Below are 16,544 nucleotides of genomic sequence, written 5' to 3'. Positions count from 1 at the left end.
ACAACATTAGAGAGATTGCCATAACTATTTGTAATCCCTTCCCACAGCCCACTTTTTGTAAGGGTTGCTTCAGGACACAAATGGAGGGAAAAAAAAAAAAAAAAAAAGCACAGAAGTTAACTCAAAAAGCAGATACAGAGACATCCCTCTTCCAAACTTCAGGTCTTACACCCAAAGCAAGAGGCTTGAGAGGCCCCCAGAGAAAAGGTCACCAATGTCTGTTAAAGTGAACGAAACAATTCATTCTTTATTACATGTTCTTGGAAAAGATTAGCTGGAAATTAAAAAAATAAGGTAATCTTTAACCAAATACCAAGGGTAGAAAACTGGAGTTTGTCGAGTTAAAGCTTGACAAAGTTACAAGCTGCTTAATGCATAATCTTATTATGTGAAAGATAACTTCATAATCAGCAAGGACCACTACGCAGCTAACACAAGAATGCATACCTTAATTGATTTTCCATTATAATATACTTTGGAAGCAAAATATACATACATGACATTACATTTTTTAACAAGTTGAAAAAGTCTGTGAGCAGCTATCCACTTGCTGGTCCAAAAATGCCACCAGTGAAATGTTTCTGATAAATAAAGGTTAATTGTTCACTGTGGTTCTAAGACTGAGGCTGATGCCAGCTACAAAGGAACTGAGAAATCAGCTCAAACAACACAACAAAATGTGATACCTAATTTCAGTAAGCCACTCATTTTTCTGGCAGCCTAGCTAACTCAGAGCTTTCTTGGCCATTAGTTTTTTAAAATTACTTTATAAATTTAGTGTCAATTATTCAAAACTGCTCAAGTCAGATGTTCTTTGTTAGAGCTGATATGGTTCTGGTAACAACGTACATAATACCAAATGAAAAGTATAGTTGCTTTACGTAGAATAACGTGGTATTAGCTTAAGTTGCAAGAGGTTGATTCAGGAAATCGTGCCCACATGTGATTAAATCAGCCCTTATTCAGGACAGCTTTCATAAATCCTTTTTTGACTTTTATCTTGTACTTTGTAAGTCCTACTGACTTTCATGAGTTGCAGAAAGTTTCCTGAGGTTAAGCAAGAACTTAAATACTGTTCTGAAGAGGGATGCTTTTGAATGGAGTGGAAAAGACTGCATTTTTCATATATGCAGTCATAGGAAGCTTGCCTCCAGTTATTTGGTCTACTCCCAGTGTTTTGGGTTATTTTCTGGCAATAAAAGAGCATGTGCAGGGTCCCATAGAAATGCCTCTGTCCCCAGAGGACACAAGATGTTAAAGTCATACCACCCCGCTCACAATCTTCCTCATCTAGTTCAATTTCAACGTGATTTTTGTTGAAAATAAAGCAAGAACATGTGCCTTGTGCCCAGCAGGACCCAAATCCTGAGCTGTGTTTCTGGCCTGCCAGATTTCATAGCACAGCACCTTTCTGAGTGTTGTTTCAAGGTATGTCTCTTGTGATGACGGAGTCCTGGTTTAAGGGGGCTCTTGCTCATTTGCGTAATCCCGGTGCTGCAGTTTATTTTCCCAGCAATTCTTCTCCTGCAATTCATTGTGGAATTGCATCTCTAAACAGTTGCACTGGCACAGCAGAGGTGGCAAAATGTGCCCAGCAATAAAGAAGGTGGGAACCTCTAAAACTGGCTCTGCTCTTGCACTTAAAGCTGAATTCCTGCCCTGCCAAGCTGCTTCCCACACAAGTAGCGAGTTATTAGAGGCTGTGAAGTTGCAGTGAGAAACACGGAAGGGTTGCAAACAGCTAAGCTTAGATCAGCTGGTGAGCTCTCCGGGAGGCAGGACAGAAAGACTTACGGGACAGGAAAGTTCATATAGGTTTGTACACACCGACTTGGCGTTGCAGCCTGGTCTCTGCCACTCCCGGCCTCCCTGATTCGGGAAAGGATGTTTGTGTGTGCCTTGCACCAACTGCACGTGCGGCATCGCTGTGTACGACTTACTGGGCAAACTGCAGCTGCAACACGAGAGGGATTGATACCAGTCATGGGTGACCAGCACAGTGGAGATGTGGGAGCAGCAACTCCTATATGGGAGATAAGTAAACACAGCCAGTAGATGACTGGAACAGCAAAGGCAAATATTTTCCTGCCCTCTTGTTGTAATAAGTAGTTACTTATTACATTGGCATCTGTTGTCCAAGCTGTGCAGTACCAGGAGGCAGAAACTTGCAGTGGGGAGGGAGGAGGAGGTGGTGAAGGCTATGGGAAGGGCAGGGATCTGTGAAAGCTGTCTGTTGCTTTTGCAAACAGCAGTCAATAAACTGGTTTCCTTTAATAGCCATAATTGTTGCACTGGTTAGGTGAGAAACAAGCATGTGGATGCTCAGCTCACACCTTGGCTTTGTGTGGAGACACACCTGCCAAGCGTGGGGAAATGGTGCTGTTGTGTGATTAGGTGCCTTCTTGAGCAAATGCCAAAGCAATGCTATTTTGAGATGTTCAACAATTACAGTTCCACCAGCCAAAGGCAGCCGAAGCATCCGAAGATACATCAGGTTTCCCTGCCTGCGGTTAGAGAGACTGGAGTTAGCACGGGTTCAGGCACAGGTCAGTCTCCACCAGAGAGCTTTGCAGGCTGTGCTCAATGCTTTCTACCTGAGATGTGAGAGTTTCCAAGGATTTCACCACTGCAATTGCAAGAGCTGGAGGTGAAGAAGTATCTCCCCAGGATCAATTTGATACACGGCTAAGAGGCAAACCTTGTTTAAACAAAACTTCCATCGAGGTCACGCAGAGGCACTGCAGTCCTGCAAAATCTTCAAGCCTGCAGGATTTCTGTATTAATTTTAAAGGGCGCTGTTGAAAGCCGTCTCTGATATTCTGTTATTCCAGCCATTGCGGTAGGAAAGAGCAGGCTGCGATTCGAGAGCAGGGGTGTCTGCAAAAATGTTTACATACAGTAAAGAACTGCTGTCAGTCAATCTAATCGCTTGTATTTTCGTGCCAGCTTGCTAGTGAAAATATGTTGAACCATGTATTTTTTATACTGCCTTCAGGTATTATTTGCCAAATCTAAGCTTGTTTTGTAATGGAAAATGGGAGATTAGGTGAAAGAGCCAAATCCTTCAATCCTTGCTCAGATGATATCATACTAATTTCAGGTTTTCAAGCTGTCGTGTTTAATGTATGGCCCCTGTGCTTAGACCTGAAGGTTGGAACTACAGACCTGTGTAGAAGTGACCTAGTTTTCAGTCGGTGAAGTCACTCTCGCTTCTTATTGAACAGCAAAATGAGCTATTTCTGCTTCGATGTAACAATTTGGAAATGTTACTCCTTGTTTATGACTACTGAAAGGACAAAACTTTCAAAAGTGTCTAAGTCTTCTCGACAGCTACTGCCATTAGGGCTCATAGGGCGCAAACAGTCTCAGGAATTTTATTCTGTATTTTGCAGACAAAGAATAACCCAGGTCTCTTCCCCGTGGTGTCCAAAGGCTCAGTTCTGCCCAGCCTGGCAGTCATGCTGGCTGAGAGGAGAGGTTGCAGGAACACCTTGCCTCTCTCAGGCACCGAGGTTTTTTTCTTTTCTCCCTGGTTTCACAGAAGATGAGGGGGCTGAGCATCTAGCAGGATGCTGTCAGGCAAAGTCGTGGTGCTGCATCAGTGTGAATGAAAGCAACATTAGGGCTTTGCTGTCAGGGGAGATGAAATAACAGCAAGAATTTCCTGGCAGAGATCTCTTCGCCAGCTTTATCCATTAGGTTTCATTCACTTGATGAATTTCAGTGCATACATTCAAATAATATTTCCCTGGGAAATGAAGGGCTGTATTCAGTCAGCCAAGTTGCACCTTAATCTCTGTGCCTAGTCAGCAGAAAAAAAAGGTAGGTCCTCTGAAGAGTAACTGAGGGCTTAAGTATGACACTGCGCAGGGAAGCTGTCAAGAGCCAGGTAACAGGAGGTACCTAGCAGAGAGACTTAGCCTGGCTGAGTCTGTTGGATATCAAGGTGATGAGTACACAGGAATCTTCTCTCGCATTTCCTTAGTTTCTGCATCGGTGTCCTGTGCATGCAGTGCCACTGCTTGCTGTGCCGCAGAGCTTGGAGCCTGGGGGATAACAGCCTGGCTTTGCTTCACCCCCCGTCCCTTCTGCATTTTGGAATGTTTGGCAGTTCTGCCAGCCCCAGATGTGGGGACTGTGATGTGGGGTCTCTTTAGGTGCCCCAGGACCAGGGCTGAGATGCCAGATCATTATGCGTAGCTGGAGGCAGAAGCATTTGGATGGTGCCTCCAATTTTCAGGGGCTTATATAGAATAACGACTCACTATTCCAGCACTGGCCACAGTGTCTCTGCTGGGCTGCCTGGGTCTGGGAGAGGTGGGACACGTAAAGCCACGATCCCTCAGCTGCAGAAAATTTAATACTCTCCACTGTGGAATGAGCAATCTCTCCGTTTCTTCAGTATTTGGAGCTATAATAATAGACCCTGAACTCTGAACATCAAACTGTCTGGCAAGTGCATTGATAACTTGACAAATCTATTGACTGGGGAAGATGGCAAAGGACGAAATGACTGCTCCACACTAATCGTTTTGAAACCTTCAGTGATGCTAAAGAACATTTGTAAGGCATAGCAAGTTAAATATGCTACATGACCTAGCCTCAGCCTTGCTAATTAGTATTAGACAGATACCAGAGCATCTTTGCATTGCTGCTTTTGTGTTTGCCGTGTGTCTCTAAAATCCTTCTGGTTTCGATGGGTGTGCTTTCAAGTTGTCTAGCATGAGCAAATACTCTGAAGCAAGTGCTAATCAAAGAGCTAGAGCAGGAGTTTTCACATCATCCAACATATTTTTTGAGTTTAGATATATTAAGACCAAAGCCATTTATTGCAGTGAATACACTCTTTAAAAATGTATTCAAAACCTCAATCAAAATAAAGTTGAGGAATTCACTAGCTGTAAACTGCTGTCATTATTTTTTGTTGTCAGTTCATTTAATATTTCACTGTTAATGTACCAAAAATGTCTAACTTGTAGCCTTCAAACTGTTTGGTGGTTGCTGATGTTGCAATGACAGATGGTACTTTTAAATGAACAAGTTATGTTTTTGTTGCCAAAGCTGGATTTTAAGTAGTCACCTGTCGAATTCAGCAAAACTTCTGTAATTTCATTGCCACTTCTGCTATAGTTCTAGTCTAATTCTATACAAACTTTTCCCTGTAAAAATACTGGAAAAGTTCATTCAACTTCAGTTGCTCTCACTTGATTCCGTTCCAGTAAAAGTAAAGTATCATTGGCAAAACTGGAATCTTCAAAGATAAGTATTTGTATGTCTTTAAAAAAGAAGTGTCTATTAGACTGGGGCTTTGTTATGATCCCTATCTGTGGTTGTATGGTGGCTATATGAGAGTCAATTTAATCACCAAAGTGAAGCAACTGCAGAAACCGGAGTGGTAAAATTAACAGAATTTGGGTCAAAAGGTAAAATTCCAAACTCCAACTGAAGTTCTGGACTCTGCTTGAAACCTATTCTTTACCTGAAATTTCATCTTTAAGAGTGCTCTGTAGCATCAGACAATGTTGCAAGTTATAAAGTTAAGGACAATACATATGCATTTGAAACCATGAAGACGTACCAATCCCCAAAGAAATCAATGGCAACACTTACACTCTAGGAGCAATGTAGATGCCTCAAGCCCAAGACAGAGTTATCCACCTCAAGGACTGATGCTGATGCCCACCTGCATCTTCAACTTGCAGCAGCCCGTGGTGGCAGACAAATGGGAAAGAGAAGTGTCTGTCCCATGAGCAGCTGACTTCCATGTGGTCTGTCCTGCTCACACCTGGGGAACACCAGGTCAATGGCAGGTCAGGATGGCGGTAGGTTCTCCTCTGTTAAAACCCACCGCAGTCACAATATACTTGCCTTATATTTGCTGATGTCTGAAATGCTGTTGCTAAGTTGAATATGCTGTTTTTACTTGCAGCTCTGAAGCCTTTGCGTGTTGATTGCCAAGTTAATGATTTATACCTTAATGCTCCATTTAGGGCCCTCGTGTTTATCGCTCATGGCGCTGGGGAACACTGCGGCCGCTATGATGACTTGGCCCAGAGGCTGACAGGACTTAACTTGTTTGTTTTTGCCCATGACCATGGTGAGTAGCCTAAAACAGTACTTGATTTACAGCAGCTTAGGACTTTGCTGAAGCAAATGCCATTAAAGCCCCTCAGCAAAGAGAGAAGAGTTAATAAAATATTTACACATTAGCATAAATGAGAAAGGGATCATCTGTTGCTGTGTAAAGATCTGTATATTGAATCTGTAAAAAAGCTATCCCTGTTCCTTGAGTTTTCCTCAGCCTTGTCATTGATATTATGGTGATATTTTAACCTCTGTCTAAGGATTATTTCTCTTTCACCTGTATCTTGGGGATGAGGAGTTATTATCTACTGTGGAAGTTGGACTAGGAGCCATTTCTGTTGGATCCATGCTTGTTGTCCTGAATGATCCCAGAGGGGAGGCTGAAATGACAGCACAGCTTTCACACACCACTACAACTAGACTGCTGCACCCCTGGGACATGGACAGGCATGGAGACATCACAGGTCTTTCTTTGGCCACATCTCCACAGTCCAGCAGAGGCACTGGAGCTGGCTGTACACACCTCAACTCTGATGAGAAAACAGCTTGAGGAGTGCATGCAAGGCTGATATATCCAGCCCTCAGCCAGTTGGTCTGGGCAGTGCTGTGCCATGTAGACTTAGTGTCCCAGCCTCTTCTGGCTTGAAGATCTCCGCTCTGTGCTCCATTCTGTGGCACAGATATGCTGGGTACCATCAGATCTCCTGCAGCGTGTGAACTCGGACATCCCAGTCCATATTTGAACATCCCAAACATATTTGAACCATCTGTTCTGGTTCTCTGGTAGCCTCCTGTCACACCTGACTTTTACAACTTCGTTAATTCCTTGTGCATAGAAGACTTTGCTTTGTTTTTATCATTGCAGATTGCTGCCTTCCTGCAAGAGTTACTCTAGATATTAGCAAAATGAATCAATGGGATTAATGATGGTAGTGGAACAAAAAGCAAGGCCAAATTCTGAGCTGACAGGTTGAAATGGGGTGAATCTCAGTTAGTGTAAATCGGATCTCCTTCTGGCAGATCCCCCACTAACATTGGAAAGTATACTGCAGTTTACTTGGCTGAAGCTGAGACTCAAACCTGCCCCTAGATCTCCTCAAAGACAGGACTGCTGAATTTGAGCTTGAAGATCCTGAATGTTGTAGGAGCTAGAGCATGTGAGGCATTGCACCATTTAGTCTGCGAGAGGAAAGGCAAGACCTTACCAAATCCAGATGACCAAGGCTTCCCCTTGCATTTGCTCTCATGACTGCCTTTCAGTCACAGCGCTGCACTTAATATGCAAAAATGAACCCTATATTTTCCCTGAAAAAGAGAATACCTAGTCCTCAGGACAGCTTGCAAGGAAAATAAATAAATCCCATGTGATTTTTCTGACAACTGCCACATTCCACATGCCACATTCAGGGGTGGCTTTACAAAGGCCTTTGACTGGTGCGGAAGTATTGTTGCTGACCATGAGAGTCTCTTTTTCCCACAGTATTTCTAAGTGTTGATTTTTTTCATTTTGTTTCAATACACTTCCCTCTGAGTTGGACGTAGGCTAGAAGGAGTCTGCAGTAATCCGGTAGAAAGTGTCTCCATTCCTCTCAGATTATCTGTATGGTGTAAAGTTCATGAGAAAGGCAACGGAACAGGCCACGTGTTGTCCACTCTGCAGCTGCTGTGAGTAGATCACAGACAATATACACAAAAAGTTACTGAACTCCAAGACACAGAAGCAATTTGTTCAGAGCCACCGTGGGCCTACGAGAGACTGCGGTTGCTCCCTGTGCATGCTTAATGTCGTGCCTTAGTTCCTCATTCCCTTGAAACCTGATAAAGGTTTCAAGAAGTAGAGTTCAAATAACAATATTTGAAGTAACAAAAAAAAAAGGATAAAACATTTTATTTATTGCATGGATTTGATACAGAGAATGCCTCTTCTGGTGATGGAGAAGAACCTTTGGGGTGAAGGTTCCTGTCAGGCATGTTTGGTTAAAGCTGCTCTCTTTTTCCTTTAATATCTTTTTGACTAGAGATGCATTAATATTTCATGTGGGGTTTTTTTCTATAGACTGATGTTGCTGGATTAATTACTTCACTTCAATTAGTACAAATCTGGATGCTCAGGCCAGTTAACAACTTCATTCTCCCTGTCAAACCTACCGTTTTCTTTGTAAAGTCAGTTTGGTTTTTATTCATCGGCAATGGGGAGAGGGCAAAGAGGAACCCAAAAGCAGAACAATGGAAACACAGTTGTGTTACACAAAGAGCTAATTTAACTGAGCCTAGATTCACTGTAAGTTAGAAAGACAACTAACATATTTTAGGGTCTGTAAATTAATCTTTGTGCCTAAAGAGGTAAGCGGTGAGGATAAACTTTGTTTGGTGGAATATGGCCCAAGCTGGATACCAGCGAGAGCTGAAGGACATAAACATCTCCATTGCCAAATTTGCTCTGATCAGACTGGGAATTTTATAGCTTTCCTCCGCCATTTTGTCCATTCCAAATCACTTCACCAGTGTGTTCCCTCTTTATGTCCTGTCCTTTGGATATCTTTGGATAATATTAATTATTCAATTGTGTTAGCAAAATAAGTGTTTTCTGTTCTCCATCTCTTACAGTGGCTCTCAGTCTTATGAGCTTGGTGTAGATTTCCCAACCTGGACTTTTATTCTGATTCTGGTATTCTCATGGATAAAATTCCCAATATAGGAGCATTATCCGTGAGATCATTAATGCACTTCCACAGCGTGGCTAGCATGATTTCCCAAATGAGTTGGGAAGTTACTAGGGCTGCAGTATGCGTGACTTGACTCATTTATATTGTGTCTATCCTTCAGTCAAAAGAAGGAAAAATTATTTCCATTTATATTGCTGAGTCTGTAGGAGCTTACGCGCTGGCTCTAAATCTCTGCTCTGCACCATGGTTTCCTGTTATGCAAGGCTTCAGCAAAAAGGTTGGCACTTCACAGAGTAACAGTATTCACCCAAATTTGTGTCTTAGTATTGCCCCTTATAAGGTATCACTGGTTCAGTTCTCTTAGTATGTCATTTAGTCTTTTGGGTATTTCATAGTAATCCCTAGACTGCTGGACCTCATAGATATGTATTAGAAAATTTCCACAGCGGTGGTGAAAATTTAATTCCAGAAGACCTCTTAACCCTACATCTAATATTGTTAAATTGCTTTGTTTTACATCAATCCCATGAAAGAGGAAAATGGTATTTCTTTGTAATATAGCATTTTTTTCTGTGGTCTCTTATATGGTATTTTTAATAGGCAGGTAACAGGTTCCCGTGGTTTCTGGGTTTACTTGGCGTGCAGCTTCATGAACGAAGAGTTAAGGCTGCTGGGATGACCTTGCTATACATTTCTGCAAGCTTTAGGTATTTTGAAATGACATCTCACTTTTTCCATTTCTTTTCTGTATCACTATTCCTTTATTATGGCAACATTCTGATGACAGAAAAAAGAGACAGGCAAACACATTAGATTATTGGCAATCAATTTAGGAAAGCCCTCTTAGAAGGAATACCCGTGGGAGATTCATCAAAGTGGAGTGATATTGTAATTCTTCAGTCAGTCGCAGGCAGATTGCAGCTCCTTTAGTTATAATGCAGTATTTTTAGGGATCTGTAAAGCTGAGAGCCAAGGAAAATGAGAATAAAGGATAGAGAATGTGTCTTTGTTTTCTCATACCAAGCATTTTCAGTTGGTAAAGCACATGATGTTCCAGCTATCCTCATCTCTCTTCCTGTAACATCTCATTTGCTGAGATCTTACTCTCTATGGTTGCATTACACGGCCAGAGCCCAGAACAACCGCAATTTCGCCTTCAAAAGTACATGTCAACTAACAGCAGTTACAAAAGCAATTCCAAGATGCAAGAGCCACAAAAATTCATTTGCTTCTCTTACATTTTGTAACAGTAGTGGCACTGACCCTCTTTTTCACTTGGACTTGCTGATGCTTCTTACGGGTAATGTGGCTCTCATGGGAAGATGAGGAAGGTGAAATACTTAGCTCTAACCCAGCAGCAGTTCCTATTCCTTAGGGGCTTGAGGACAGCCCTTCCGACGTCCCTCTCTCTACAGGCAGAGTAAAACCTCTACCTGTCCTGGTACGTGGAGACCTCTGACTCTGTGACCCTCTTTGAAGCTGTTGCATTTCCCACTCTCGAGTTATGTGTAATGTCAGATCAAAGCAAAGGGAAAGGTTGCAGCTCTAACAGTTTATTCATATTCCTTAGATGTTTCTAACTGAAGTTCAGCTTGCTTTTTCAGCCCTGCTGCTACTTTGGGTGTGGTGGGCATTTCTGATGGGTTAGCGGGTCTCTCTCAGACACCTACTGCTGCTTGTGCTCCCCATTAATTTTCCCACCGTTTTCTCTATTTAACAAAGGACTTATTTCTAAGAAAGTAGAAAAAACCCGGAGCAGAGATTTTTAAATGCATCAAATATTAGCTGTTTTGGTTTTGTTTTTTTTTTCAAGTGATTGCTATGTTGTTCTTGCAACTGTTAAAAGACCATTTTGTTGATGAGAACAGAAGGCTTTTATTTATTCATAGCACTAGGAAGGATTGATCTACACAGAAAGGTTAAAAAGGACTAAACATGGTCAAACTGGGAGGGGGGGAAATGACTAAGAAGGATGTCAGCATTAATAAGAGCAAGCATTAGGGTAGTGCTGGGAGTGAGAAGTAACAGCTCATGCAGCCCAGCGCGAGGGAATGTTCCTGGAGAGCATCGCTCCCTGATGATGTGATCAGGCAGGCTTCAGGGCCATCTCCAGGGATGGAGTCAGGAAAGCCTTGGCAAGCGTTACTCGGAGCTGGTTTGCTCGCAGAGCAGCAGAACTGTTCCTTGGTGGCTGCTCACGAGGCTGGGTGTGGGCCTGCTTACCCATAGCAATCTCCTCTCTTTCTGCTTCCCCTGATTGACTCCACCTCACCAGAGCAGGCAAAGTTTAAACTGCTTTTCTGCAGAGACATAGGAAAGAGTGGCACTGATCGTTTGCCTTGCCTTTGACAGGAGGCTTATGATAGGTTGTGGGCATTTTTTATTTTTATCTTTTTTTTTCTAGAGAAAGGCTCCTGGCTTTCAGCATAACACTTGAACATTGCTGGAAATAAATCCTTCTGCATGCAGTACTGGAAATAATCACGGGTCTGGACACATTAGTATTTGCAGGAGTGCAAAAAGACTGTTCTCCATGTTCTCATTCATGCCCCTGCAGCAGGAAGAACCTCAAACAGAACTGGGATTTGCTGGCAGTTGAAGCTGCACAACCTGAACCACACCAGCAGCTGTACTCGGAGCAGCTGGATTGCTACCCATGCGCTCATCCTTAGACAGATGCTGTCCCTGGCTTAGGAAAGAGAATATCACACTAGTTGTGTATCTGTATTAGTGCATCCTGTTTTGGACCTTTTCTGAAGTCATGAAAGTTGTTGTTCCCGGAGAAGTTCATAGTGCTGCCCAGCCCCATGCATAAATGCGGGTCCTGAACCTACTGCGTGCTGCAGGCAGAGCTCCCGCTGTTGGGTAGCATGGCTGGCAGGCGGTGAGGTCTGCACTGTGCAAAACCAGAGTGATTCCCACACACAAGTGCCAGGGGTGTGTGTGGAAAATGCTGTTACAGTTCATGGAGGGGAGTGGTGGCTGCAAGGGCAGGAGAGTCAGAGCCCAGCTGTTGGGTTGAGTTCCCTTCTCTCTCTATGTACTTCCTCTGCATAAAACTCCACTCTTCGAGAGTCAAGAAAACTCTTTCTTGTAGTATTTTTCCTAACGGTTCCAATCTGAAGAGTCCTAGCCCATTTGTGTTTGTCAAATGAGGACTGCTGCGGGGGCATTTGCCGCTGATAGTTTGTTAGGATTGTCAAGCAAAGAAGAAGGAAGTTCTTGAGAGCTTCAGATTAAACTTTGCAAGTACATTCCCTGTGGGGAAATTAGCCCTTTTGTTCTTCAAATTATCTCAACTTGTCTGTCTTTCAGTCTTTTATGATAATTGTTTTGGAGTGGAGAGAGAGCTGCTAAGCGGTGATTAATCTGTCCCACCATGATACAAGTGTATGGACATAAATCTTTGTGCATACAGCTCTGAAAACTGCTAGATTGAAAGCTCATGACAGAGCAAAACCAACAGGAATAAAAAGGAACACTTAAGTGATTCTTTGACCCTTGATCCATGTTAAGTGTCATATGGACCCGTGAGCCCTGTCTGGAATTCATCCGTTCTCCCCTTTTAACCCGGGGGAAGATTGAGTCGTAAACACGGCTGTGACGTCAAAAGCGGGCAGCGATGTCTGCTGCGTGGAGTGCGGGCAGAGACGGAAACTGAGGGGATAGGGCTGGTCTGCCCCACCTCTCATGCTCTCTCTTTCAAGCATCCTCTATAGGTTCCTCTTAGCAGGAGGATCGGAGGATATGGCTCTCTGACCTGGCTAGCTATTCCTGTTTTGACTCTGTATTCAGTATGGTCCCAAGCCAGCCTAGCTCTCCCGAGCTTTTCCTTCTCCAGATATTGAAAAAAGGTAGCAGCCAGGCTTATCTGCCTTCCAGGGCAGTGGTGAGGAATGCTTAGCATGTGTGGGGCACGCAGAAGGTGAAACCACAGAGCGTAATTGCAGGGTGAGAGTTCAGATACTGCAGTACTCCATGTAATTCCTTAGGCAGTGAGAAAACTCTGAACCTGAGGCAAAGTCCTCCTATAAAACAAATATCTACTGAGTGAACTTCCTTCTTCCACCCTTTTCTACCTCTGTTTTGGTTGTGGAGATTGTCATGTAAAGTGGGGCTGCAGTCTGTGCTTCTCCTAACACAGACGTGAATTCTGAACTTGAAAACCAAAAAGCAAAATTAACTTGAGATGAACTGGGAGACCAGCCTGTCCACTACTGATGAGCTCCAGCCAAAGTGAAACCAGTCACTTCTCACCTCCAGCTCTTCTCAGTGTCAACTGGTCTTGTAGTACTGGGTCTCAGAGCAGCAGTGAGAGCTTGCTAAGGAAAACAGGTTGGTTTTGTAATTATAGGCAAAATGATTCATACTGCTAAGAGATGCACCTTTCCCCATGCATTGGAGAAGCTCTTGAACACACTCTTTCAACTGGGTAGTGTATTTTCTCTTACTTTGTCCCAAATTGCTGCATGGAGCTGGGCTCTGTTGGTGGTCATGAGATAGTACCTCCCAGAAGGGCCACATCTAGTGCAGGAAGAAGTGGTCTGGATACACCTCCTACGACACAATGATGCTGAGATGTGCCTATAATTCTATCAGAATGCAGTGTAGCCCAAGGGGAGTTGTTGAGCCTGTGGCACAATAGGCAATTTTAAGTACTTTGAGATGGGTTTTATTAAACGGAGGTGTGCACACTATGATTTTTATTTTTGAGAAGCTCGTTACAGCCCAGTCTTGTTCTGGTGAAGTCATCTCAGCAGTGATTCTGCCACTTTAGTGCTCGCCCTTCATTCACGCTGGGATCATACAGCCCCCAGTCCCTGCCTTACTTTCAGGCATTAGTAAGCAGTGCTTCTGTTTGAGGAGAGCAATTACACAATCGCAAGGAGACACTAGGCGAATCATGAAAGCAAATGACCTACAGTGTCCTATGCTCTAGAGTAAGCCACAAGCTGGGACTTCGAAATGGCAAGCGTGGCTTTTATTTTGTTTGTCTTGTGAAGGCAGATGAAACAACACTGTTGAGGCAGGAAGCAGCCAGACCACAGCAAACTAAAAGAGACAGTAAGGCTGCGCACAGCTGATGTATCTGACAGAGCACACATAAGCTGCAGTGGAGTGTTTTGCTTAAAACGCTTGGGTTAGGAAAGGGGAAGGGGATAGTCAGAGGTGTTTCTCCTCCACTCCACTCAGGGGATGAGACTTTCTATGTTTCATGGACTTTCCAAGATTAATACTGGAGCCATGCTGATGTAAAAGTGGAGAAAGCATGGTCCTGCATCTTTTTTTTAGGCAAGGTGTTTTGGAAATTGTGAGGACTGGATACACCTTTAGCAGAGACACATAGGAGACACACAGGATACACATAGGAGCAAGAGCACCTGAAATCAGACATGTAGTGTCATCTACTCCGTGCTATGAAAACATATCAAACCAATCCTGGGCTGCTCAACGCAACCTCTTTGTTTATCTGACCAGTAATTTTTTAAAGTCAGATTCAATTGTGGTATAATCAGTGATATAAGACAGGCAGATAAGTTCTGTGCTATAACCCAGAGCTGGATGCAGGCATTTGAATGTGGGGGAAGGCAATGCAAATGCTCCTTCATCACTGCCCCTACATGTGGGCATCACTAGATGATCATGTTGGACTGCAGTAAAGATTGCAAGAGAATGGTTATGGTTTTTTAAATTCCCCCAGTTGCTCTGCTCCCTCCGACCACTCAGCCGTTTCCCCACTGCTGTAGATCCACCCTGTAACAGAACACTGAATAAACAGCAACATATCATCCAGTCAAACAGGATCTTTGGCTCAGCTCCTGGCTGAGCTGGGCTTGCTCTTGGTGCAGCAGAGGTGTGGTTTTGAGCTCCAAGTGACGCGGGGCTGGGACACCCTATACTCCAGCCTTGCCCCATCACCTTCTGGCACGAGCTGTTCTCTTTCCTCACTCCATCAGGTGATGAGAATAAGGTGCTACAGAGGCAGCTCCCCTGGCTTTGCTGCAAGCCCACTTGATGAGGGAATCCCTTTTGGGACACACTGGGGTCTGAGGAGCTGGCTTTTTACTCTGGAAGAAGTGGGCCGTGCAATCTGCCCTAGTTCTCCTAATTATTCACTGCTTACTAATGAGCAGAGGGAGAAATGTCAGTGGGTCATTCCATGAGATAGTACATCTTCTCAGCAGCTGCTTCTTGAACAAAGCCTCGCTGTTGGCCTTCACACAAGGAGGCGTGAGGCTGTAACAACGGGCCCCAGTGAGAGGGGACACAGCAGCAGAAAGAACAGAGTGCTCCCTTTTGAGCACAACGACTCCGACCGTGGAGCTGTGGGCTCTGGCCACCTTCCAGACTGGGCTCCTCAACCTGTCACTGTTAACTGTTAAGAGACAGACTGCATGGCAGAGGAAAGACGTGTCATTCATTCGGGAAACTTAAAAGGCTTCCTTCTTCCCATGAGGGTTGAGTCCTTCTTTTGGCTTCCCTTCTGTGGTTCTGTATCTCAGATGAGAGATACCCTCCGTGATAAAGAGGAGAGGGCCACTAAATTTCTGTTGGGTGCCAATAAAGTTGGGTATAAGTGATAGGAATTTTGGACAAGTGGTCCTGATAGTCAGGAATAAAAACTCCTTTATTTGGACCAAGGGTTCACTTTGGTGAACAAAGGAAACTGAAGAGGAAATAGCCTTGACTGAACTGAGCTCATATCGTTTTAAAATCTGTTGTTTTATTGTCTCAAAGATCCATGCAATTGTCATCTGTACTCATTCTTTACATATATAAATCAATCCCCACATCAAGGGTCAAATTCTGCTTTCACAGATGCTCAGATAAATCCAGGATAACTCTGTCACCGTGTCAGAAAGCAGGTTCAGGCATGTAACCTGTAACTGCGTTTCCTCTTACTGAAGGGGAGTTGGCAACCTCATGGGATGTTTTCAACAGCTTACTTGCTCGCCCAAAACCAGCTTTGCTAGCTGTAGGAGTACGTCTGCATGCAAGATGGCTGAGGGTGGAAGGACAAGGACCAGATTGTTATTAAAGAGCTAAGGCTGAGAGAACAGATCGTTTCATGTTGCTAGCTATGTCTATTATCTGGGGCTATTGGACAGACATCAAACTTCCTTCAAACTTTGTTCCAGGGGTCATTTCCTTTTCTGACATCCATGGCAGGACATTAGCTCATGTCAGCAAGGGCTTTGGCCTCAAGAAGTGTTGGAGGAATCTGTATTCTTTAATGGAAAAATTAATAAGTACATGTTGCATATACTATCAGTGGACCTTTTTCATTAATGCCGTGGATGATGGGATGCAGAGTACTTTCAGCAAGTCTACAGGGGTACCCAAGTGTGGAAAGTGAGTATATGCTGCAAGGCTGCTATTCACAGCGACCTTGACAGGCTGAAGAAACAGACTCCCAAGGACCTTATGAAGTTTTAACAAAGGCGCTTGTGAAGTTCTATATCTGGGGTGGAGTAACCCCATTCATCATTAAAGGGTGGGCACTGAATGAATAGAAAGCAGCTTTGCAGAAAAGGACCTGGGGATCCTTGCAGACAAGTTGAACATGGGTCAACAGTGTGACCTTGTGGTGAAGAAGGCCACCACATACTGATCTGTATTGGAAAGATTATAGTCAGCAATTCAAAGGAAGTGATTATTCTCTTCCATTCAGCATTTGTGAGACCACATCTGAAGCACTGGGTCCAATTTGCTCCCCAGTAAAAGAAAAACATTGACATACTGGAGCAAGGCCAGAGGAGGGCTGTCAAAACAATTAGGGTACTGGAGAACAAG

The 16,544-nt window shown here is 43.8% G+C and overlaps 1 protein-coding gene across 4 annotated transcripts in view; it reads left to right on the top strand.

The window, feature by feature from the left end:
- The window catches only part of MGLL (monoglyceride lipase), a 70,969-nt gene that overhangs the window by 21,681 nt on the left and 32,744 nt on the right, over window positions 1-16,544 (top strand). For all 4 annotated transcript variants that reach the window (XM_074152898.1, XM_074152899.1, XM_074152900.1 and 1 more), the window contains one exon: window positions 5,991-6,097. In XM_074152898.1, coding sequence (XP_074008999.1) covers window positions 5,991-6,097 — 107 coding nt within the window. The remainder of the gene's footprint in view (window positions 1-5,990; window positions 6,098-16,544) is intronic.

The sequence above is a fragment of the Numenius arquata genome, chromosome 8, assembly GCF_964106895.1.
Source record: "Numenius arquata chromosome 8, bNumArq3.hap1.1, whole genome shotgun sequence".
Classification (NCBI taxonomy): domain Eukaryota; kingdom Metazoa; phylum Chordata; class Aves; order Charadriiformes; family Scolopacidae; genus Numenius; species Numenius arquata.
Note: the sequence above shows the minus strand (reverse complement) of the source record. Positions and strands in the feature narration are given on the sequence as shown.